Below are 18636 nucleotides of genomic sequence, written 5' to 3'. Positions count from 1 at the left end.
AATTTATATATTTACTATTGATAATTTAAGAAGCTATGATGAATTAGATAGAAAACAGAATATGGAAATACTGATTATGCTTCTTGCTTTCTATTGCATTGCTATCAAATTTTAAAGCCTTTAATTTCAGCATACATTCAGAGGTGAGATCTAGAAACAATACTATGCAGCTATTTGCAGAACTGTGTCGGAAATCCAGGGAAATATTTATGCATCTTTCTTCCAAGGGGGCTTCATTGTAGTCTAGCTGCAGGATATAAATTGAATCTCTGATCTTTAGAATTCATTAGATTTTGGCTTGGCTGCATTCCTTCAAAATTTATTTTCGATTATCATTTCATAATTGCTATTAAGTCATTTATGTTTTCTATTTTTGCTTAACACTATTGAACTAGTTACAGTAAGAGAGGGCAAGAGATGATGTAGTAATTTAATCTTTGGTTTGTAAGTGCCAATTTATGAGCTTTTTTCTAAAAGCTATTAGTTTCTCTTCAGATACAGAGTTGGTCAGATTATCCAAGGGCAATAGCTTTTTAGAAAGAAATGTTACCCCTAATTAGGTGTTGGCTTGCTAAAATAAAATTAATTTGGTCAGGCTAATATATTAAAACAATAAATAACTAATGAAAACGTACGAAGGTTCTTGATTATTGGCTGCAAGATGCTGTAGGAATTCTCAGGTGTTAACAATCCCTTTAAATCATCTTGTGGCAGTTCAAGTTAAAAGTGACTCTGCTTTCATTAAGCAATATCAGGTGAGATGTGGCATTAATCTGGGCCATAAATATTTTTGTATCTAAAATAAAAATAGGTTATTGATATTTTAACCTTGTAATTTTTCAGCGTTCCTTTGTTGTTGGCTCAGTATCTGAGTTGAGATGTGCTGTAGAAATATGCCAAAATATTCTGGAACTGTAGAGAACTGGCAATTTCCCAATGAAAGGAGAAAAATTAATAACATGCATATTTCAAGGATTCAAGCAACTATATTCCCACTTTTTAAAACTGATCATAATAAGTAAGGAATAAAGTGAAATCTTCTATCGTGTCTGAAAAATATATTTGCAGTAAATTCCTTTTAAGAATTATATGAAATTATCATATTAAAATAATAATTACTGCTGAAACAATTAAAGTATATTACTTTGTCTTAAACAGTTAGAATGCAGGATTAGACAGATTAATTACTATATTTCTTTAATTCATGTCTAGTGCCACATATAAGTAACTGTATTTCAGTATTTGAAAGGACATATTCAAATGTGTCATTTTAGGAATTGTGATGACTCTATATGATGTATCAATCTTGCTGTAGTAATCTTTAGCTTATCTTTGGACAAGTTGCCTCAAAATTGAGTTTTCCATATATATTGTAAAAAAAAAATCCAAAAAGGATAGTTGGATTCTCCCACATACTTCCCTTCTGTTAAAATTCCACATATGATTAAGTGCTTATTCTCTCTCTTTTTAAGTCTCTAGTTGGATTTTATTTTTAAAAAATTCTCAAAAAATATAAAAAGCATTAGCTGTCTTTTTATACTTGCTAAGCAGAACGCTCAGGAGATTTTGATATAGTCATTTATATGTGCATTACTTCGTGTCTATTTCTATGGAAAGATTCTTAATACCCCCCCCCCCCTTCAAAAGTATGGTGAAACAGTGTGAAAAAAATACAATATGTCATTAAGATAGTTTATCAGTTCACAAACAATTCAACTGTAGTTTATTCATATGTTAACCAAAGGTACTTCACTGCAAATTAAAATGTAATGAATTTGCTTAGAAGTTCAAATAGATTTCCATATGATTTACTTTCAAGTAAGCTTCAGATTGTAACATTCTGCTTTTATTTAACACAGTGCAGTTTAATGTACATTGATTTTAACAAGGCTTTCAAATTAACTTACATACTATAGTGTCTTTTTATTTTTCAAGTAGAAGCATAAAGAAGATAAATAATGTGTATATTTTGTCTGAAGCAGGCTTTCTTCTCAGTGACTTTCTACGCATGTTCTTGCATTATATGGTAACAGCACTGTGTTTTCCTGTCATTTTTATAATCCTTTTCCTGGCTGAAGTGATACTCAAGCAACAATGGGTAGTAATCACATTGCCCCCTTCACCTTCAAAAGGAGAGAGGCGGAGATGATCGTGAAACTTTCCAGCAGGCTACAGTAAGCATAACTGTGTGTTAGCCCATAATATGTTAATAATAGCCAAAAAGAGATCATCAGCACAATTATAGTACCTTGCAGGAATTTTTCATATCATGAATTAGTACAGCTGTAAAATTATGCAAATGACTCAATTTATATACTTATTTTTACCTGTATATGAATGAACTTATTGTTGTGTTCATATCTACAGTACTGTCTGTTCCTTTTAACTCTCACTGGCATTAAAATGATTATTATTGTGAAAATAATAGTATTTTTCAAAATTACTTTGTATTGAGTTACAACAGCCTTCTTTTAAAATTAAACACAATTAAAGGCAAAACAATTAAAGAACAGAAAACAATATATGATGCAGTGCATAGATGTGATAAAAGCAAGGATGATTTGCAAAAATGAAAAGATTGAGAGGTACAGTGAATGATGTTGGTAAACTAGATTTACTTACATTTTCTTTTCATCACATTCCTTTAATTTATTTGCCATATTATTCCATTTCTGAACTCTGCATAATATTGGTTACTTTAAAACGGTTGTATGAGGGTTATATATGTAACTCAGTAATTTGTTTTATTTATAAGATTAAATTTCGATGGAATTCAGTTCATTTCTTCTTTAATGCCAACAGGTGGTTCTCAAAAAATAGTTTTCTTTGACAGCTGAGCCTAACATCAATGTAAAGATCTTGCAGATTGCAGACCTTCACTTGCAGATCTTGTCTGTCCTTTTCAAAATCATTGTATATTTCATAATACATCCTTAAGATATCATGTTCATTATTAAAAGTGGATAGTTGCAAAGGACATAGCTGAGAAAAAGATGTGATTGTTTTAAAATAACCAAATATGACGAGAATAAAAGGAGTTTTGCAGTTTTCAATTCATGCTTAGTTCATTCACATACAGAGGTCTGGATATGCATGTAATTTGATAAATAAATATACAGAAATATTGAATACACTTTGTATTTATTTGATAAAAATTTTGCACTCTATAAATGTTAATGAGTGAGTTCAGTGTACTTCAAATGAACAGATTTTATTCTCCTGGAATATACTTTAAGTATTAAAAAATATTTTTCAAATAGATATTTTAATTTTATTTAAATGATATGTCACTTTCTAAGATTCAGATTATCAGAGGGAACCATAATAAAGTGTTTAGATAATAACACTAATGTTAAGCATAATACCAAATTAAATCTAAAAATTATATTTATTTATTCAAAAAGATTCCTCTAAAACTTACAAATAAATATCTATCTTTCAATAGGAGTTACAGATAGATTATTCACAATTTTGTAAAATTATCAAGTTTAGAAAATGATGAGTGAAAGTGAAAGTTGTATCTGCTAAACACATTTATAAATTATGCAAAGAAAGGACTGCATTGTGTGAATTTTTTCCTGAATCTGTTTTCCAATAATATATATTATTCGTAAGCAATCCAGTAAGTATGTGAGCCTTCTAACGCATGTGCACGTGTGCACACACACGCCCACACGAATATGCCTGAAAAACCTCAAAATGTATCTCCTAAGACCAGCAGTAATAACATTTTGAGAAGTTTTTCAGACATATTCAGAAGTGTCCTTAGGAAACCATGTTTCTGAGTTAGTTATATTATATTACAAAGATGAAGTACCTGTGGCCCCAGAGATACTGTTAAACTAACTCCCAATGTACTTCACAGTTACAATACTCATTGAGGCTGCTGAGATTTGAGCATTGCCAGGAAAAACTACAATTTCCTAATTCTACATATCTTAGATAATGTGGAACTAAAGAATGGATATAATTGTGCTAGTTCTTCTTTATACAGTCAGAAAAATAAAAATTTCTAATGCCTCATTCTACTAAGAAAGCAGTTGATTTTATACATTATTAGATAAATAAAAATCATTTCCTATTTTATAGGTGCCTTGGTTCCATAAAATATTCCAATTATAAACTCTCTTCTCTTATAATACTTGTCAAAGGATAATAAATCTTAGTACATAAATAAGCCTGATAACATTTATTTCATTTTATGAATTGTTTCCCAAAATCCAGAAGATAGATGAACCTCTCTTTTTATGCCTAGATTATATATCATGATATTGTGCCTAGATATATTATTCTGATGTTGTGTTATAGTTCTGGTATACATTTACTTTATGCATTAATCAGATGTTATGAAGCTCTATACAATAAACAGGGAGCAGTTTCATAGATATGAATCCATAATCACAACTGGCTACCATGCTTTGGTAGATTCTGCAGAAAAGAAACTACTCATTTGTAAACTTTTGCAGATGTTCATGCCCAGTTACCGAGAACTAGTGGTGTTTAAAGCATATGCCAAGACAGTGAAATGGCCTTAGTTATTGCTTAGGGATTTTTTTGGAGGGGGGATTATTTTCAAATATTAATATGCTATATGTATTCATATATTCAATATATTATATGATATATTGTTATATTAGAATGAGAAGGAATGGTAGGCAATTCTCTATGTTTTCTCTTTCCTAAATTTCTACAAGGCTGAAGCTGTCTTTTACCAGTCTCATATATCTTTTTTGACATTATTGAAAGGAGGAAATTAAAGTAGGCCTAGAAAAAAGAAGCAAAATTCAAGATTGCAGGAGCTTTCTCTTCATGTTTAAGCAAGTTTTTTTTTACTTCTTATTTTGTCTCTGAGGAAGATTGTCTTTCACTGTTAAACGTTGAGGGTCTCATAACTATGATGTGATTTCTGTTACCTTTACTCTGACATTTTCTGAAAACTCTAAATTATGACTAATATTCTAGTAAGTTCATTCCTAAACATTACACACATTTTAAGAATAAGTTTTAAAGTCTACACCAGTCTTTCTTTTGATAGAAATTGGATTCCTTAATATGAAGATCATTAATGAGTTGTTGCTGTTATTCTTATGGATTTAATTATGCATATGGTCAGGTTATAATCAGTTATTCAGCCATTCAAACTTGTGATGGTGCTGAACAAGGGAGACTTATGAAGGATTAGAGTTCTAGCTGTTGTGTTCCCCACATTTGTGTGATCACAATTTTCAATGTTTCCTGTTGGTTTCCCCAAAACAAAGTCGAAGTGTGGTCACATGAGATCCTTGCTTAATGATCCCTGTTATCCTTATTTAACAACAGAAGCAGGACTTCCAGAATTGCTGTTAGTAAGTGATATCATTTGTTTTATGAGTGTGGTGTTTAGGGGTAGAAAATGTGGTTCCAACTGCTGTTGTAACCTAGAGACTACCTGTATTGTTTATTCTAAATTGTGTGTGTGTGTGTATGTAGCTTTTCTAGCAATTGGGGAAATATTTGAATATGTTCACTTTTCCATATAATAGGTTAGGGTATATAATTAAGTAGTACTCTATTTGCTGAATGTGTCATTACATAATCTGTATCTCTATGCTCAGGCAGCAGAACCTTGACTTGACTAAAATAGCACTAGCATACCTGAGATAAAACTAAACTTCAGTTGCATTTCTGGCATTCAGTTGGGACAAAACTGGCCAGAATCATTATTTTTAGGAGAGAATGCTACTTGTAGTACAGATACGACTAAGGCTGATTACCTAGTGTTCGTTTATTAAAAAAACTTTGTATGAAGTCTTTGATTGGTCAGAGATAAAGACCTCTGGGCTCAACTGGTGACCACTCCAATACATATAATGGAAGAAGAGTTAATGTTAAGGAAATGAATTAATGAGAAAAATAGATATGTACTGTGTTTCTCACATAATAAGGTTGGGCCTTATTTTTTTTTGACCCCCGAAAAAATGGCTAGGCTGTCTTTTTGGGGGTGACTTAATTCCCCCCCTTGCATCCTCAGGTGGGTGGGCAGGCGGCGACAGCTTGGATGTTCGGGAGACCTTCGGGTTTGGGCCACCGTTGCTTTCCCTTTTCCCTTGCTGCCGCGGCGTTAGAGCAGCGCCGCGGCATTTGACGCAGCCACGTGCGGCCAGTCAGGGCTCCTCCCTGCAACCGGAACCCTGAGGAGACACTTGGCTTCAGGCGCTCCTGTCTTCCCTTTGCCTTCGAAGGTAAAGCGAATTATTTTAAAAACAACACCCTACTACAACAAAGCCTCCCCTGCCCAAGAGGGCAACCCAACCCGACGTGGGGAGGCTAATCTCCCAGGGCCTCTTCGGTTCCTCCCCGACCTCCCTACACTGCGCACCTCTGATGCGCCGGTCCCTTCAGGCCAGCGAGCTCTTCTACCTCAAAGAAAGGCCAGGCGGGCGGCTGCAGAGCAGCAGCAGCGGGTCCGAGCCGCTCGCAGCGGAAACAGCCACCACCCTTAGCCCGACGTGGGGTGAACGACGCGGGGAGAACGATGTGAGGAGGCATGCACGCACCCGCTGGCTCGCTTTCCCGGCTCTGCCCAGCCCGCACGGCCCTGGCGGGCAGCGAGCGCCTCCCCGCCAGACCCTCCACTCATCCCGCCAGGGCCGCACCAGAGCCTCCGTGCCTCCTCCTGCCCCTCGTTCCCAAATCTCACCCAAGCGAGCAGCGCTTCGCTTGCTCTGCAAAGCCGCGGCTTCCTCACCTCTCAGCAAGCAGGAGGAACCGGCTGCAGCCGCCACCTCCGCAGAGCAGACATTAACCTTGCGGGGAGAGAGAGGGAGAGATCCTCTCGGGCCAGCGCCTTCCCCCGCAGCCCTCCACACAAAAGGAGGATCCGCCGGTAGGGGAAAGCGAGCCGCGAAGACTCCCTCGGTGGACGCTCCCGAAGGAGTCAGTCAGAAGTGGCGTGGCTAGGCTGGCCGCGGAGGCGCTCGGTGCAGGTGCCTCCAAAGGCGGGAAGGACGGGCTGGCGGGCGCTAACCTCGGTCGTTCTCCCCACGTCGGGCTAAGGGTGGTGGCTGTTTCCGCTGCGAGCGGCTCGGACCCGCTGCTGCTGCTTCGCAGCCGCCCGCCTGGCCTTTCTTGAGGTGGAAGAGCTCACTGGGCTGAAGGGACCAGCGCATCAGAGGCGCGCAGTGTAGGGAGGTCAGGGAGGAACCGAAGAGGCCCTGGGAGATTAGCCTCCCCACGTGGTTTTGGGCTGCCCTCTCGGGCAGGGGAGGCTTTGTTGTAGTAGGGTGTCGTTTTTAAAATAATTCGCTTTACCTTCGAAAGCAAAGGGAAGATGGGAGCGCCTGAAGGCAAGTGTCTCCTCAGGACTCCGGTTTCAGGGAGGAGCCCTGACTGGCTGCACGTGGCTGCGCCAAACGCCGCGGCATTGCTCTAACGCCACGGCAGCAAGGGAGAAGGGAAAGCAATGGTGGAAGGTCTCCCGATATGAAGTGCCCCACCAACGCAGGCAGCACCATATCCGGGCATGCAACAAAAGTACTTCCTAATGGCAAGCCCCCCCTGCCATTCCCCCCCATTTGGCATGTTTAATATGGGCCTTAATTTGGGGGGAGGGGCTTAATTTGATTTTATGCCAATAAAACATGGTGGGGCTTCCTATTGGTGGAGGCCGTATTGTTGGAGAAACACGGTAGTTTGCTTGTGAAATTAAGAGAAAGAAAGGAAAATATGTAATAGACTTAAATAAAGGTAATTTGATCTCGAAGAGAATGAAGAGTACATTAAGTATGTTGGAAAATATGGGTTAGAATCATATTCATTGTATTTTCAAATGAAAGTAAGACTACATAGGTTGGAGATGTCCCATGTTATACATCAGTAATGTAAGGATTAAGGATGAGTGCTAGGAAATTGCACTAGAAGCCATATTTGCTTATTTAGAAAATGTGTATATGCACTTACTTGATCACAGTGACTCAAATGAATGTCATATGGAAAAAGACTATTCTATTAAGTAACATGAGTAGATAGATGAAATGAGAGAGTACAGAAAAATGATTGAGCTACTTGGTTATCCAAAAATAAATATCTGCAAAAATATCTGCATTTATCCAAAAATAAATGAATAAATATCTGCTTTTTAAAAAGTTTTGCTTCAGATGCATAGTTGAAGCATTAGTCTATTTGAGCATACTTTTGGGAAAGGAATCATTATGAACCTATAAGCTTGATTGATTTGATTAATTAAAGTAGAAATACTGCAGGAAGAGAAGTTGTGAAAGTAGTAAGATTGATCCTGTTTATAAATTAGTGAGAAAGAGGTGAAATGAAAAATCTTCAGACCCAATAATGATTCAGTTGAAGAGGCAAAGCTTAATTTGGCGTAGTGTTTGCTCTAGCATATGGTATGATTAAAGATTTCAATTCCAAAAGCTTATTTCTTGAAAACTAATAATTTAAAGTAATAACACCTGCAGGCAAGAATTCTATGTGATGGAGTAGCCTTTGGAAATTGTCTGTATATATAAGTTGGTAGGAATGAGAAAGAGAAAACATGTGATAATTATATGGCATCAAGTTCATCATTATTATTGGTGTGTATTTCCAGACTGTTTCAAAATATTGGTTCCAATATTTAAAGCACAGAAGCATTTTGGGATTTCCTTTACCCATGTCAACCTGTTTGTGATTTAAGATCAGATATGGAACTTTCTGACTGTATTTAAACAAATTAAAATCTTTGAAAGTGATTATTTTGGTCAATTATCATCTACCCATTAAAGTCTCATCACTGCCATTTTTAAAGAAAGCCCAAAAGATTCATTTCTTTACTTTTCCTGAATAGGGTTTTCCTTCTATTCTAGTGCCAGAGCTTGCATTAGCAGATATAAGTAACTAGCTGCTGCTGCAGTATTTATTTATTAATTAAGCTTATACACTGCCTGATTCCCTATAACTCTAGAAGATTTACAGGTTAAAACAAAAACCTACAATAAAACAACATAAGTAAAAAACAAGGAACAAAAGATGACAAAAACAAGGCTGCACCAAAAGCAGACCTACTACCCTTGCCAGATCTTCAGGACACTTGGAAACACCAGGGAATACCTGGATCTCACAGGGGTGGGAGGACCTTATTTCAGACTAGAGCATTTTGTAGTATTTTACAAACTGATAGTAATAGTGGCAATAATAACAGTATGATTTCCTGTTTATAAGTTGCTTTGGGTGATGTTTTGCCCTTAAAACCAGCCAAGAAATATAAGGGTAGACCTTGATTAGTGACTGGCCTGGAAAGTTATCATTTCCAGTTACAGTAGTGATGAAAAAGGAATTTTGTGACCAATGCCTACATTTATGACCTTTGCAGCACTTCTCTCTTCTATTTTTGCCATTACAATCAGTTATATGTTGTACTGTCGCTAAGCTCTCCCACTCCCCCCCCCATCACCCCCATTTTCTCCCATCTTGGAAAGATTGTCTGAACAAGCTATTTCTTTGTATAATAAAATTTATAGATAACTGAAGAAAGGGAAGAGCAGACCCTGCCTAGAAAACCATTAGACAAGAGAAGCAAGAACCTACAGGTGAAACTCAAAAAATTAGAATATCGTGCAAAAGTTCATTTATTTCAGTAATGCAACTTAAAAGGTGAACCTAATATATGAGATAGACTCATTACATGCAAAGCAAGATAGTTCAAGCCATGATTTGTCATAAATGAGATGATTATGGCTTACAGCTCATGAAAACCCCAAATCCACAATCTCAGAAAATTAGAATATTGTGAAAAGGTTCAATCTTCTAGGCTCAAAGGGTCCCATTCTAACCAGCTACTGAAGCCATAACACCTGCAAAGGGTTCCTGAGCCTTTAAATGGTCTCTCAGTCTGGTTCAATAGGAATCACAATCATGGGAAAGACTGCTGACCTGACAGTTGTGCAGAAAACCATTATTGACACCCTCCATAAGGAGGGAAAGCCTCAAAAGGTAATTGCAAATGAAGTTGGATGTTCCCAAAGTGTTGTATCAAAGCACATTAATAGAAAGTTATGTGGAAGGGAAAAGTGTGGAAGAAAAAGGTGTACAAGCAGCAGGGATGACCGCAGCCTGGAGAGGATTGTCAGGAAAAGGCCATTCAAAAGTGTTGGGGACTTTCACAAGGAGTGGACTGAGGCTAGAGTCAGTGCATCAAGAGCCACCACACACAGACAGATCCTGGACAAGGGCTTCAAATGTCGTATTCCTCTTGTCAAGCTGCTCCTGAACAACAAACAACGTCAGAAGCCTCTTACCTGAGCTAAAGAAAAACAGAACTGGTCTGTTGCTCAGTGGTCCAAAGTCCTTTTTTCTGATGAGAGCAACTTTTGCATCTCATTTGGAAACCAAGGACCCAGAGTCTAGAGGAAGAATGGAGAGGCACACACTGCAAGATCCTTGAAGTCCAGTGTGAAGTTTCCACAGTCTGTGTTGATTTGGGGAGCCATGTCATCTGCTGGTGTTGGTCCACTGTGCTTCATTAAGTCCAGGGTCAACGCAGCCGTCTACCAGGAGATTTTGGAGCACTTCATGCTTCCTTCCGCAGATGAGCTTTATGGGGATGCTGACTTCATTTTCCAGCAGGACTTGGCACCTGTCCACACTGCCAAAAGCACCAAAACCTGGTTCAGTGACCATGGGATTACTGTGCTTGATTGGCCAGCAAACTCGCCTGACCTGAACCCCATAGAGAATCTATGGGGTATTGCCAAGAGAAAGATGAGAGACATGAGACCGAACAATGCAAAAGAGCTGAAGGCCGCTATTGAAGCATCCTGGTCTTCCATAACTCCTCAGCGGTGCCACAGGCTGATAGCTTCCATGCCATGCCGCATGGAAGTAATTGTAATTGTAATTGCTGCAAAAGGGGCCCAAACCAAGTCCTGAGTACATATGCATGCTTATACTTTTCAGAGGTCTGATATTGTTCTATGTACAATCCTTGTTTTACTGATTGCATGTAATCTAATTTTCTGAGATTGTGGATTTGGTGTTTTCATGAGCTGTAAGCCATAATCATCTCAATTATGACAAATCACAGCTTGAACTATCTTGCTTTGCATGTAATGAGTCTATCTCATATATTAGCTTCACTTTTTAAGTTGCATTACTGAAATAAATGAACTTTTGCACGATATTCTAATTTTTCGAGTTTCACCTGTACAATTCAAACCTGCAGTCAAAGAAACTTAGGAAGGACCCACCCTAAAGGTCTAGAAGTTAAAAGTGAGCAGGAATTGTGCACTTTCAGATTTGTAACATTCTGTTAATGTAGCCATACAGTAAATTAGATTTAGCTTATCTAGTAGTGTTTCCTGTCTGGTTACCCAGGAGGGCCAAAATCAATCTTGCCAGTCTGAAAGTACAAACTTTCTTTGGGTACTCAAGGCTGCTTGCCAAGTCCCTTAATTCTCACATGCAGCAACTGCAAGGTAAACTGAATCCCTATTAATTAGTAAAACTTCTATTTTGTAGCAGGAATGAATATTATCTCTATCCCTAGCTTGTTCACCAATTCTGATTAAAACAAACTATTGTTCTAAATCAGGCGTGTCTGATGTACAGGCTGCATGCAGCTCTGGACAGCTATCAATGTGGCCCCACAAGATCATAAATTTTTAATCTATGCTCATCTGGGTTCTCATTGCTGATGAGAGGTGGTTAGGTCTTTTTTTTACCTCAGTACCTCTCCATCAATAATCATCAGCCAGATGAGCATAGATTTACTCCAAGATTAACATCAGATCAACAATCAAGAAGTAAGCAATATCCAATCAAGAAACTGCCAAACAAGCCCAGCCAAAAAACCTCTAAGATCAACCCCATCAGCACTAGAATATAAATTGAGAGCAAACCCTTTTCCTTACTAGCACTGATGAGGTTACTTAGTTTGGGTAATGAAAAGTCTGCAAAACAAAACAAAAAACAAACAAGCTCAGAGAGTACCAAAGACCCCTCATATATGCGAAGTGATGTGATACATGAAATACTAATGCCACATTCCAGTTCCTCATCCATTTGTGGATGTTCTCTCTCTCTCTCTTTTTTTTTTTTTTTTGAAAAAGTTTTAGCTTTTTTAACAAACATAGACAAACACAACATAAAAACATCAAGCCATCTTCCACATATGTACATACAGCGTGTCGGTTGGTTTACAAATTGATTTGTGCATCCACTTCATAGTCATCACTTACAATTACTTGTATATGTTCTCATATTATCTGTCAAATATTCCTAAATACATTGATATCATTATTAATCATTCATTTGACTATATTCATTCATGTTTTGCAAAATAATCCATATTTTAATTGATTTATTTTATGACAATTCATATTATCACCCCAAATCTATCCTATAATTATATTATGATTATAATAAAAATAGTACATCTTTATATATTCTAAAAATCTACATATTTCATTACCATGTTTTATTGTCTAACCATTGATAAAATAAATCCCAAATCTTATAAAATTGTTTATCTTCTTGTTCTCTAATTTCAAATGTCAATCTACTCATTTCAGCACATTCCATTATTTTCTTGAAACTTCCTCCTGCGTTGGTATTTTCTCATTTTTCCAGTTTTTAGCAAATACAATCCTAGCCGCTGTTAATACATTTACAATCAAATATTTCAATTCCTTACTGTATATTTCGGGTAAAATTCCCAATAAAAATATCTCTGGTTTCAAGTCTATATGTTTTTTTTTGTCATTTTTTCCAACCATGTGTGGATTTTAGTCCAATATCTTTTAGCATCCGCGCACGTCCACCACATATGGTAATATGAGCCAGGTATCTGATGACATTTCCAACATTTTTCAGATTTGTTCTTGAACATTCTTGCTATTTTTTTTTTTTTGTAAATTTTATTTGAGTTTTCACAAAAAATATATATATAAGTAAAACATCTTTTTTGAAAGTAGCATAATCCCGGGTTACATTTCTTCGTACTGATCCTGGCTGGCCGCATGTGGCTGTGCCAAATGCCATGGCATTGCTCTAAACGCCGCGGCAGCACGGGAAGAAGGGAAAGCAACGGTGGCGGAAGGTCTCCCAATACGAAGTGCCCTACCAACACCGAAGTCAACTCAAGCAGCACCATATCAGGGAATGCAACAAAAGTACTTCCTAATGGCAAGCCCCCCACCATTCCCCCCATTTCGCATGTTTAATATAGGCCCTTAATTTGGGGGGAAGGGCTTAATTTGATTTTATGCCTATAAACATGCTGGGACTTCCTATTAGGAGAGGCCATATTGTTGGAGAAACACGGTACCTGGTTTATTTGCATCTTCAAAATAGTTCTGCTTTGCACCTCTGATTTTCTGTGCTAGTTCTTCTTTTTCCATTAATCCCATTTTATATTTAATTGTATCCATTTTTAACTTAATGTCCTTTTTCTGTGGCATTTTTGGTAACTCTTTTTCAAGTCCTTTATACTCATCCTCTAATGTCTTAGAGGCTAGTCTTTTTGTAAAATTTCTTTTCCTTGTGTAGTCTATTATCAGGCCTCTGGCATATGCCTTCATTGTATCCCATACATTCTGCATTGATGTGTCTTCTTTATTTTCTTCAAAGAAAAAAGCCAGTTCTTTCTCCATTCTCTGTGCAGTCTTTTTCTTTTAGTATAGTGTTATTTAACGTCCATCTAGATCTTCTTCTTTGTCCTTTCCATTTAATTGTCATTGGGTTATGATCTGCCCAAGTACTAGTTTCAATATCTATTTTTTGGAGATTAGCGATCAATTCTGTTGACATCCATATCATATCTATTCTGGACCATGATAAATGTCTGTTTGAATAGAAGGTATATTGTTTGGTCTTAGCGCTTCTTTCTCTCCATGCATCTTTTAAATTTATTTCATCTATCATTTTAAAAAAGGATCTAGGGAGAGTCTTTCTGCTTTGCTTTGTTGTTTCTGTGTTGTATAGTCCAATTTATTGTCTACTATTCCATTGAAGTCTCCCATCATACAAATATTAACATAGTCCAGTTCAATTATTTTCATGTGTAATTTTCTATAAAATTCTTCTCGATTTTCATTCGGGGCATAGATTGCTATCAGGAGTGTTTTCATATTGTTGTCCATTATTTCCACCATTAAGAGTCTTCCATCATCATCCGTATGGATCAATTTCGCTGGAATAGTATCTTTGATATATAAGACCACTCCTGTTTTCTTGCATTGTGTCAAAGAAGTAAATATTTTCCCTAGCTTTGGCTGTATCAACAGTTGTTCATATTGCTTTTTAATATGAACTTCTTGTAGGCAGATTATATCAAATTTTAATTTCTCTAATTTATGAAAGTTTTCCTTGGTTTAACAGCTGAATTAAGTCCTTTTGTATTAATTGTAATCAATTTTTTCTCTTCCATGATTATACTTTATAAGTAGGTTTTGCAGCTCTAGTTGATCCTGGTTCTCGTTGTTCTCTAGCTTCCCCTTTTCCGCCTACTGCACCTTCTTCTTTTTCAATTGCTGCTTGACAGTCCTCTTGGAATTCAATTAATGACATTTCTTTTTCTGTCTCCTCCTCTTTCCCTCTGAAGTATTCTGTATAAAATAATTCTGCTTTCTCAATTGAGTCAGTTCTGTGTCTCTGTTCCTGCCATGTAAACATTAAACTTTCTGGTATCAACCATCTATAGTTCACCTCTTTTTTGAGTAGTATTTTAGTCAAGAATTGATACTCTCTTCTCATCTCTCTGACTCTTCTGGGTACTTGTTTCAGAACCACAATCTCCTTATCTTTATATTTCAATGTTTTCTCTCTTGCCACCTGCAATATTTGCGTTTTAATAGCTTTCTTTGTAAATCTAATGTGAACTTCTCTTGGTAAACAATTTCTCATTGCGTACCTTGTAAAAACTCGAAAGACCTCATCTATTCCATCCATCATCATCTCTTTAGTTATTTCCAGAGCTTCAGCCAAGATTTCTATCATTATCTCTGCCAAGTGTTATCCCTTTTCTTCCTCTATGTTTTGGAATCTAAGATAAAATTCTGATCTGTCCATCTCCCCTCCCAGCATCCCACTTTTATCTTGTTCAACCACGGTTAATCTGCCATCAATATCTCCAGTCTTCTTATCTCTTTGTTTATTTTCTTCAATTTTTTTGGAATCTCTCATCATACTTCATCATCATTTGTTGAATATTCTCCACCTTTTCATCAGTTTTCTCTGTTCTCTTTTCATTATTCTGTGTTCTTGATTGTATGTTTTGAATTCCTTGAATTATCATCTGCAGCATCACCTTTTCCTGTTCTTTTTCTTGTTGTAACATCATCTGTATTGAGCGTTGTCCTCCAGATGGTGAAGAGGAAGAAGCAGGAATTGAAGAACCAGCTGCTGTTAGTTTCCTGTCATTTCAAAGAATTCAAAATTTTCAGGTTCTTCTAGACCTTAATCCGCTCGTGTAATGATCAGTTATAATTCCAAGTAAAAATAGTGAAGTAAAAAGGAAGCAGAATAAAAGAAAAGTTTCTTCAGATTCTTGTACACCGTAATCCAATCAATTGGTTAAATAGCGGGGAAAACCCCCCAAAAGAAGAAAGTATAAACAGAAAAAGGAGAAATTGTTAAGTATTGTGGGTGGCAAAAAAAAAAAAAAAAAGTAAAGTTCTTCAGGTTCTTCAACACCTTAATCCAATTAAAAAGTCTCGAGTATAAAAAGGAGAAAAAAAAAGGAGCCACAAAGAAAAACAAAAACAAATTCCCAAAAGCCAAAAGTCCAAATAACGATCAGAAATAATAGACTAATGAGGAGGGGGTTTGTAGAGAATAGCCCAACGTAAAAAAAAAAGAAGTAACACACTGCACCTATTTAATTATCCAAGGCTTTTTGTTAAGTTCCAAACAATTTTATAACTCTCTTCTCTAGAATTTTATCGTCTTCTTTCTATCAGTTTCAACACCAGACTCCAGCCACTGATAGAAATCCAGAGGAGCACCTGCAATAGCACTCTCCCATGCTCTTCCCCTCTATCTTATCAAACAGGCTCAAAGTCCTTGAAAAGAAGCCTCAGTTCTTTCTCAGTTTTGTCTGGTTGAAAAGGAGGAAAAAGGAAACAATATTTCTAAGCCTCTAGTTGGCAGTGTTACAAACTTTCATCTACTTTCACTTTCCCCCTCCTTTTCCAAGCAAAATGTAATAAAAAAATTAATTAAAAATAAAAAAAAGACTAGAGAAAAAAAAAAGCTGGAAGGGAATCTCTGACCTAGAATATTGTAAAAACAAAAAAGGAAAAAAGAAAAAAAAAGTAAGGTAAAAAAGAAAACCAGTCCAGTTTCAAAGTAAAAAATATGTTAAAAGTCCAGCAATAAAAAAAAAGAAATATTAATTTTGACTTCCTGTTTAAAATCGCTGCTTAATCACTTCTGTCTTAGATTTTACAAATTCTTTTCTTTAGGGTGTATTTTCTAGTCTTAAAATAAAGGAAAACTCTCACCAAAGCGGCACACTTTCTCTTTCCATTCTCTTCTGTTTCGGAGCTGTCCCAGCTTCAGCAGCTTTAATGGCTACCTCTTTGCCGTTGGCAAAAAGAGCTTCTCCTGGATCTACCAGGGACTTTGCGGTATCCCTGGGATTGACAGGATGCGCTCTTTACATTCATCATCTCTTTGGGACAGTTTAGATCCGTTTCGACCGTCCAGGAGCAAAGATATCGGTGGCGACCTCGGATCTTCAAGATTGCATACCGTATTGTTGCGACTCCAGCTCCGCCCCCATTTGTTTATATTCTCTTGTAGACAGTGAAGTTGCAGGCAAATACTAACAGTTACTATGGATAAAAAATAGTTCTTGGTGAAAACACAAACATTTTCCATAGTTTAGCATTTCTACTTAGATACACATTTTTTCCATCCAATGGAAAAAAGACTGGAACAATAACTGTAACAGAGTCATTTATGAAATAACTGAAAATATATGAGTTATACAGGAAGAACATTTGTTTCCATTATTGCTGCAAAATAGTTTTTTACGAGGGTGTTAGTTTATCCTCAATCATAAGTAGGTATTTGATAAAGACAAAATGTGTTTAATTTCAAATGGTCGAACTCCGAGCACACAAGAGCCTCTTGTTTCCTGAGATTGTGTCCTTAGTTTTGGATACTTCAGGATGATGCAGATTGGAATTGCCCCTTGTGTTTGTCATTTGGTCTCTTGGGCTGATAAAATGTAGTTTTGTAAATAATTTATCTAAATAATAAATGTTTTTTTCTAAGTGCTTATCAAAAATAAAAATGTATTGGTATTAACACTTTTTAATATAGTTTCAAAAATCTATATTGACATTTAAAAATGTATTGGGTTATATACCTTGAATCCTGCTTTAACCTATATCTTTTGTTTCTTCTTAATGGTCATGCCTTTGAGTTCAATATAGATTTTTTTTATTTTTAATTAGAAATTGTTATGAACTATAGTCTGAATAAATTAGATTATGATGGTGTTAATGTTAAGTTGGATAAAAAAGAAATAACTTTGCTTATTTTGAGCAGAGCCAAAAAAATTTTTTGAACAACAAAGATATTTGATTTTAAGTTAAAAACTTAATTTCCACTAACATTTTTAAATCATGTTTATTCATTTAAAGTCTGTATTAAACTAAGAAGGAACTAGTTAAGTAGCGAGGGCAGTGAGTATTTGCAAGGTGAAGGAGGGAAAACGATAATTCTGAATCCTAGAAAAATTGTGATACCTCAGGTGATCATGAGCTATATTCTTATGATGTACAAGACATTATATAAAGGGCCGATGGTGGGGGAAGGAAGTATGGGTGTGATGTTATATATATTTTTATTGTTAGTTACATTCTTCATCTGATGGCTGTATGTTCTACACCAGGGATGGGGAACTATGACCCTTTTACGATTTGTGAACGTCAACTTCCAGAATTCCTGAGCCAACCAGTTCACAGATCGTAAAAGGGCTATAGTTCCCCACCCCTGTACTATAAGTTCAGCAATGTGGGCTGCAGAAGACAATTACTATGTAATCCAAGTGTTTTCCTCTAGGAATTGAGATGTCTAGTTCTATTTTTCTCAGTAGTGTCTTGCCACTTTCCCTACCTCAAGTTCATCCTGAAATGCAAGCACTTTCATTTTACTGATAATTTGCAGTACGCCAGCAGAAGCATGGGAATGCTTAATTCATAGCATCAGTATGATGGTCTTTTAATTGGGCTGATATTTTTAGGAGTGTCATGGCAAAGCTTGAGATCTGTGCTCCTTAAACTTCAATTCCACTAAACTTTTTATTTCACTTCTTAAATTATTTATTCACTTAATTATGTTAGAAAGCCTAACTGCATTGAACATCTAGGTACATATTAATTATAGAGAACTGAATGTTTTTTGTGTCCCAAAGGTTAGTAAACTCCTCTATTCCTGGATTCTTTTCTGTACCATTTGAAACTGGATGATTTTTGAAGGCGAGCCATACAGTTTCCTGTCATTTTGCGGTGGAAACCTGGAAAATATAATTAATCCTAAAATGTTGTGTCACAATTACAGCAAAACAAAAAAAAAAACCTTTCAAAAAAAATCCAACCGCATATGGCCTTCTTCATTCTGTGCCTCTCAGTCCTCCATTAGTGCTACATTCTGTTA

The 18636-nt window shown here is 36.4% G+C and overlaps 1 protein-coding gene across 7 annotated transcripts in view; it reads left to right on the top strand.

Annotated features, from left to right (window-relative positions):
- Positions 1-18636, top strand: part of MAP2K4 (mitogen-activated protein kinase kinase 4) — a 67284-nt gene that overhangs the window by 22855 nt on the left and 25793 nt on the right. For 3 of the 7 annotated variants that reach the window (XM_026667596.2, XM_026667595.2, XM_087953949.1), the window contains one exon: positions 2079-2174. The exons of the other annotated variants lie outside the window; for them this stretch is intronic. In XM_026667596.2, the coding sequence (XP_026523381.1) occupies positions 2079-2174 (96 nt within the window). The remainder of the gene's footprint in view (positions 1-2078; positions 2175-18636) is intronic. 7 annotated transcript variants of the gene reach the window in all.

This window comes from Notechis scutatus, chromosome 2, assembly GCF_049901735.1.
Source record: "Notechis scutatus isolate UNSWTSFEM ecotype Mainland chromosome 2, rNotScu1.2, whole genome shotgun sequence".
Classification (NCBI taxonomy): Eukaryota; Metazoa; Chordata; class Lepidosauria; order Squamata; family Elapidae; genus Notechis; species Notechis scutatus.
This window is presented reverse-complemented; position numbering and strand designations above follow the sequence as displayed.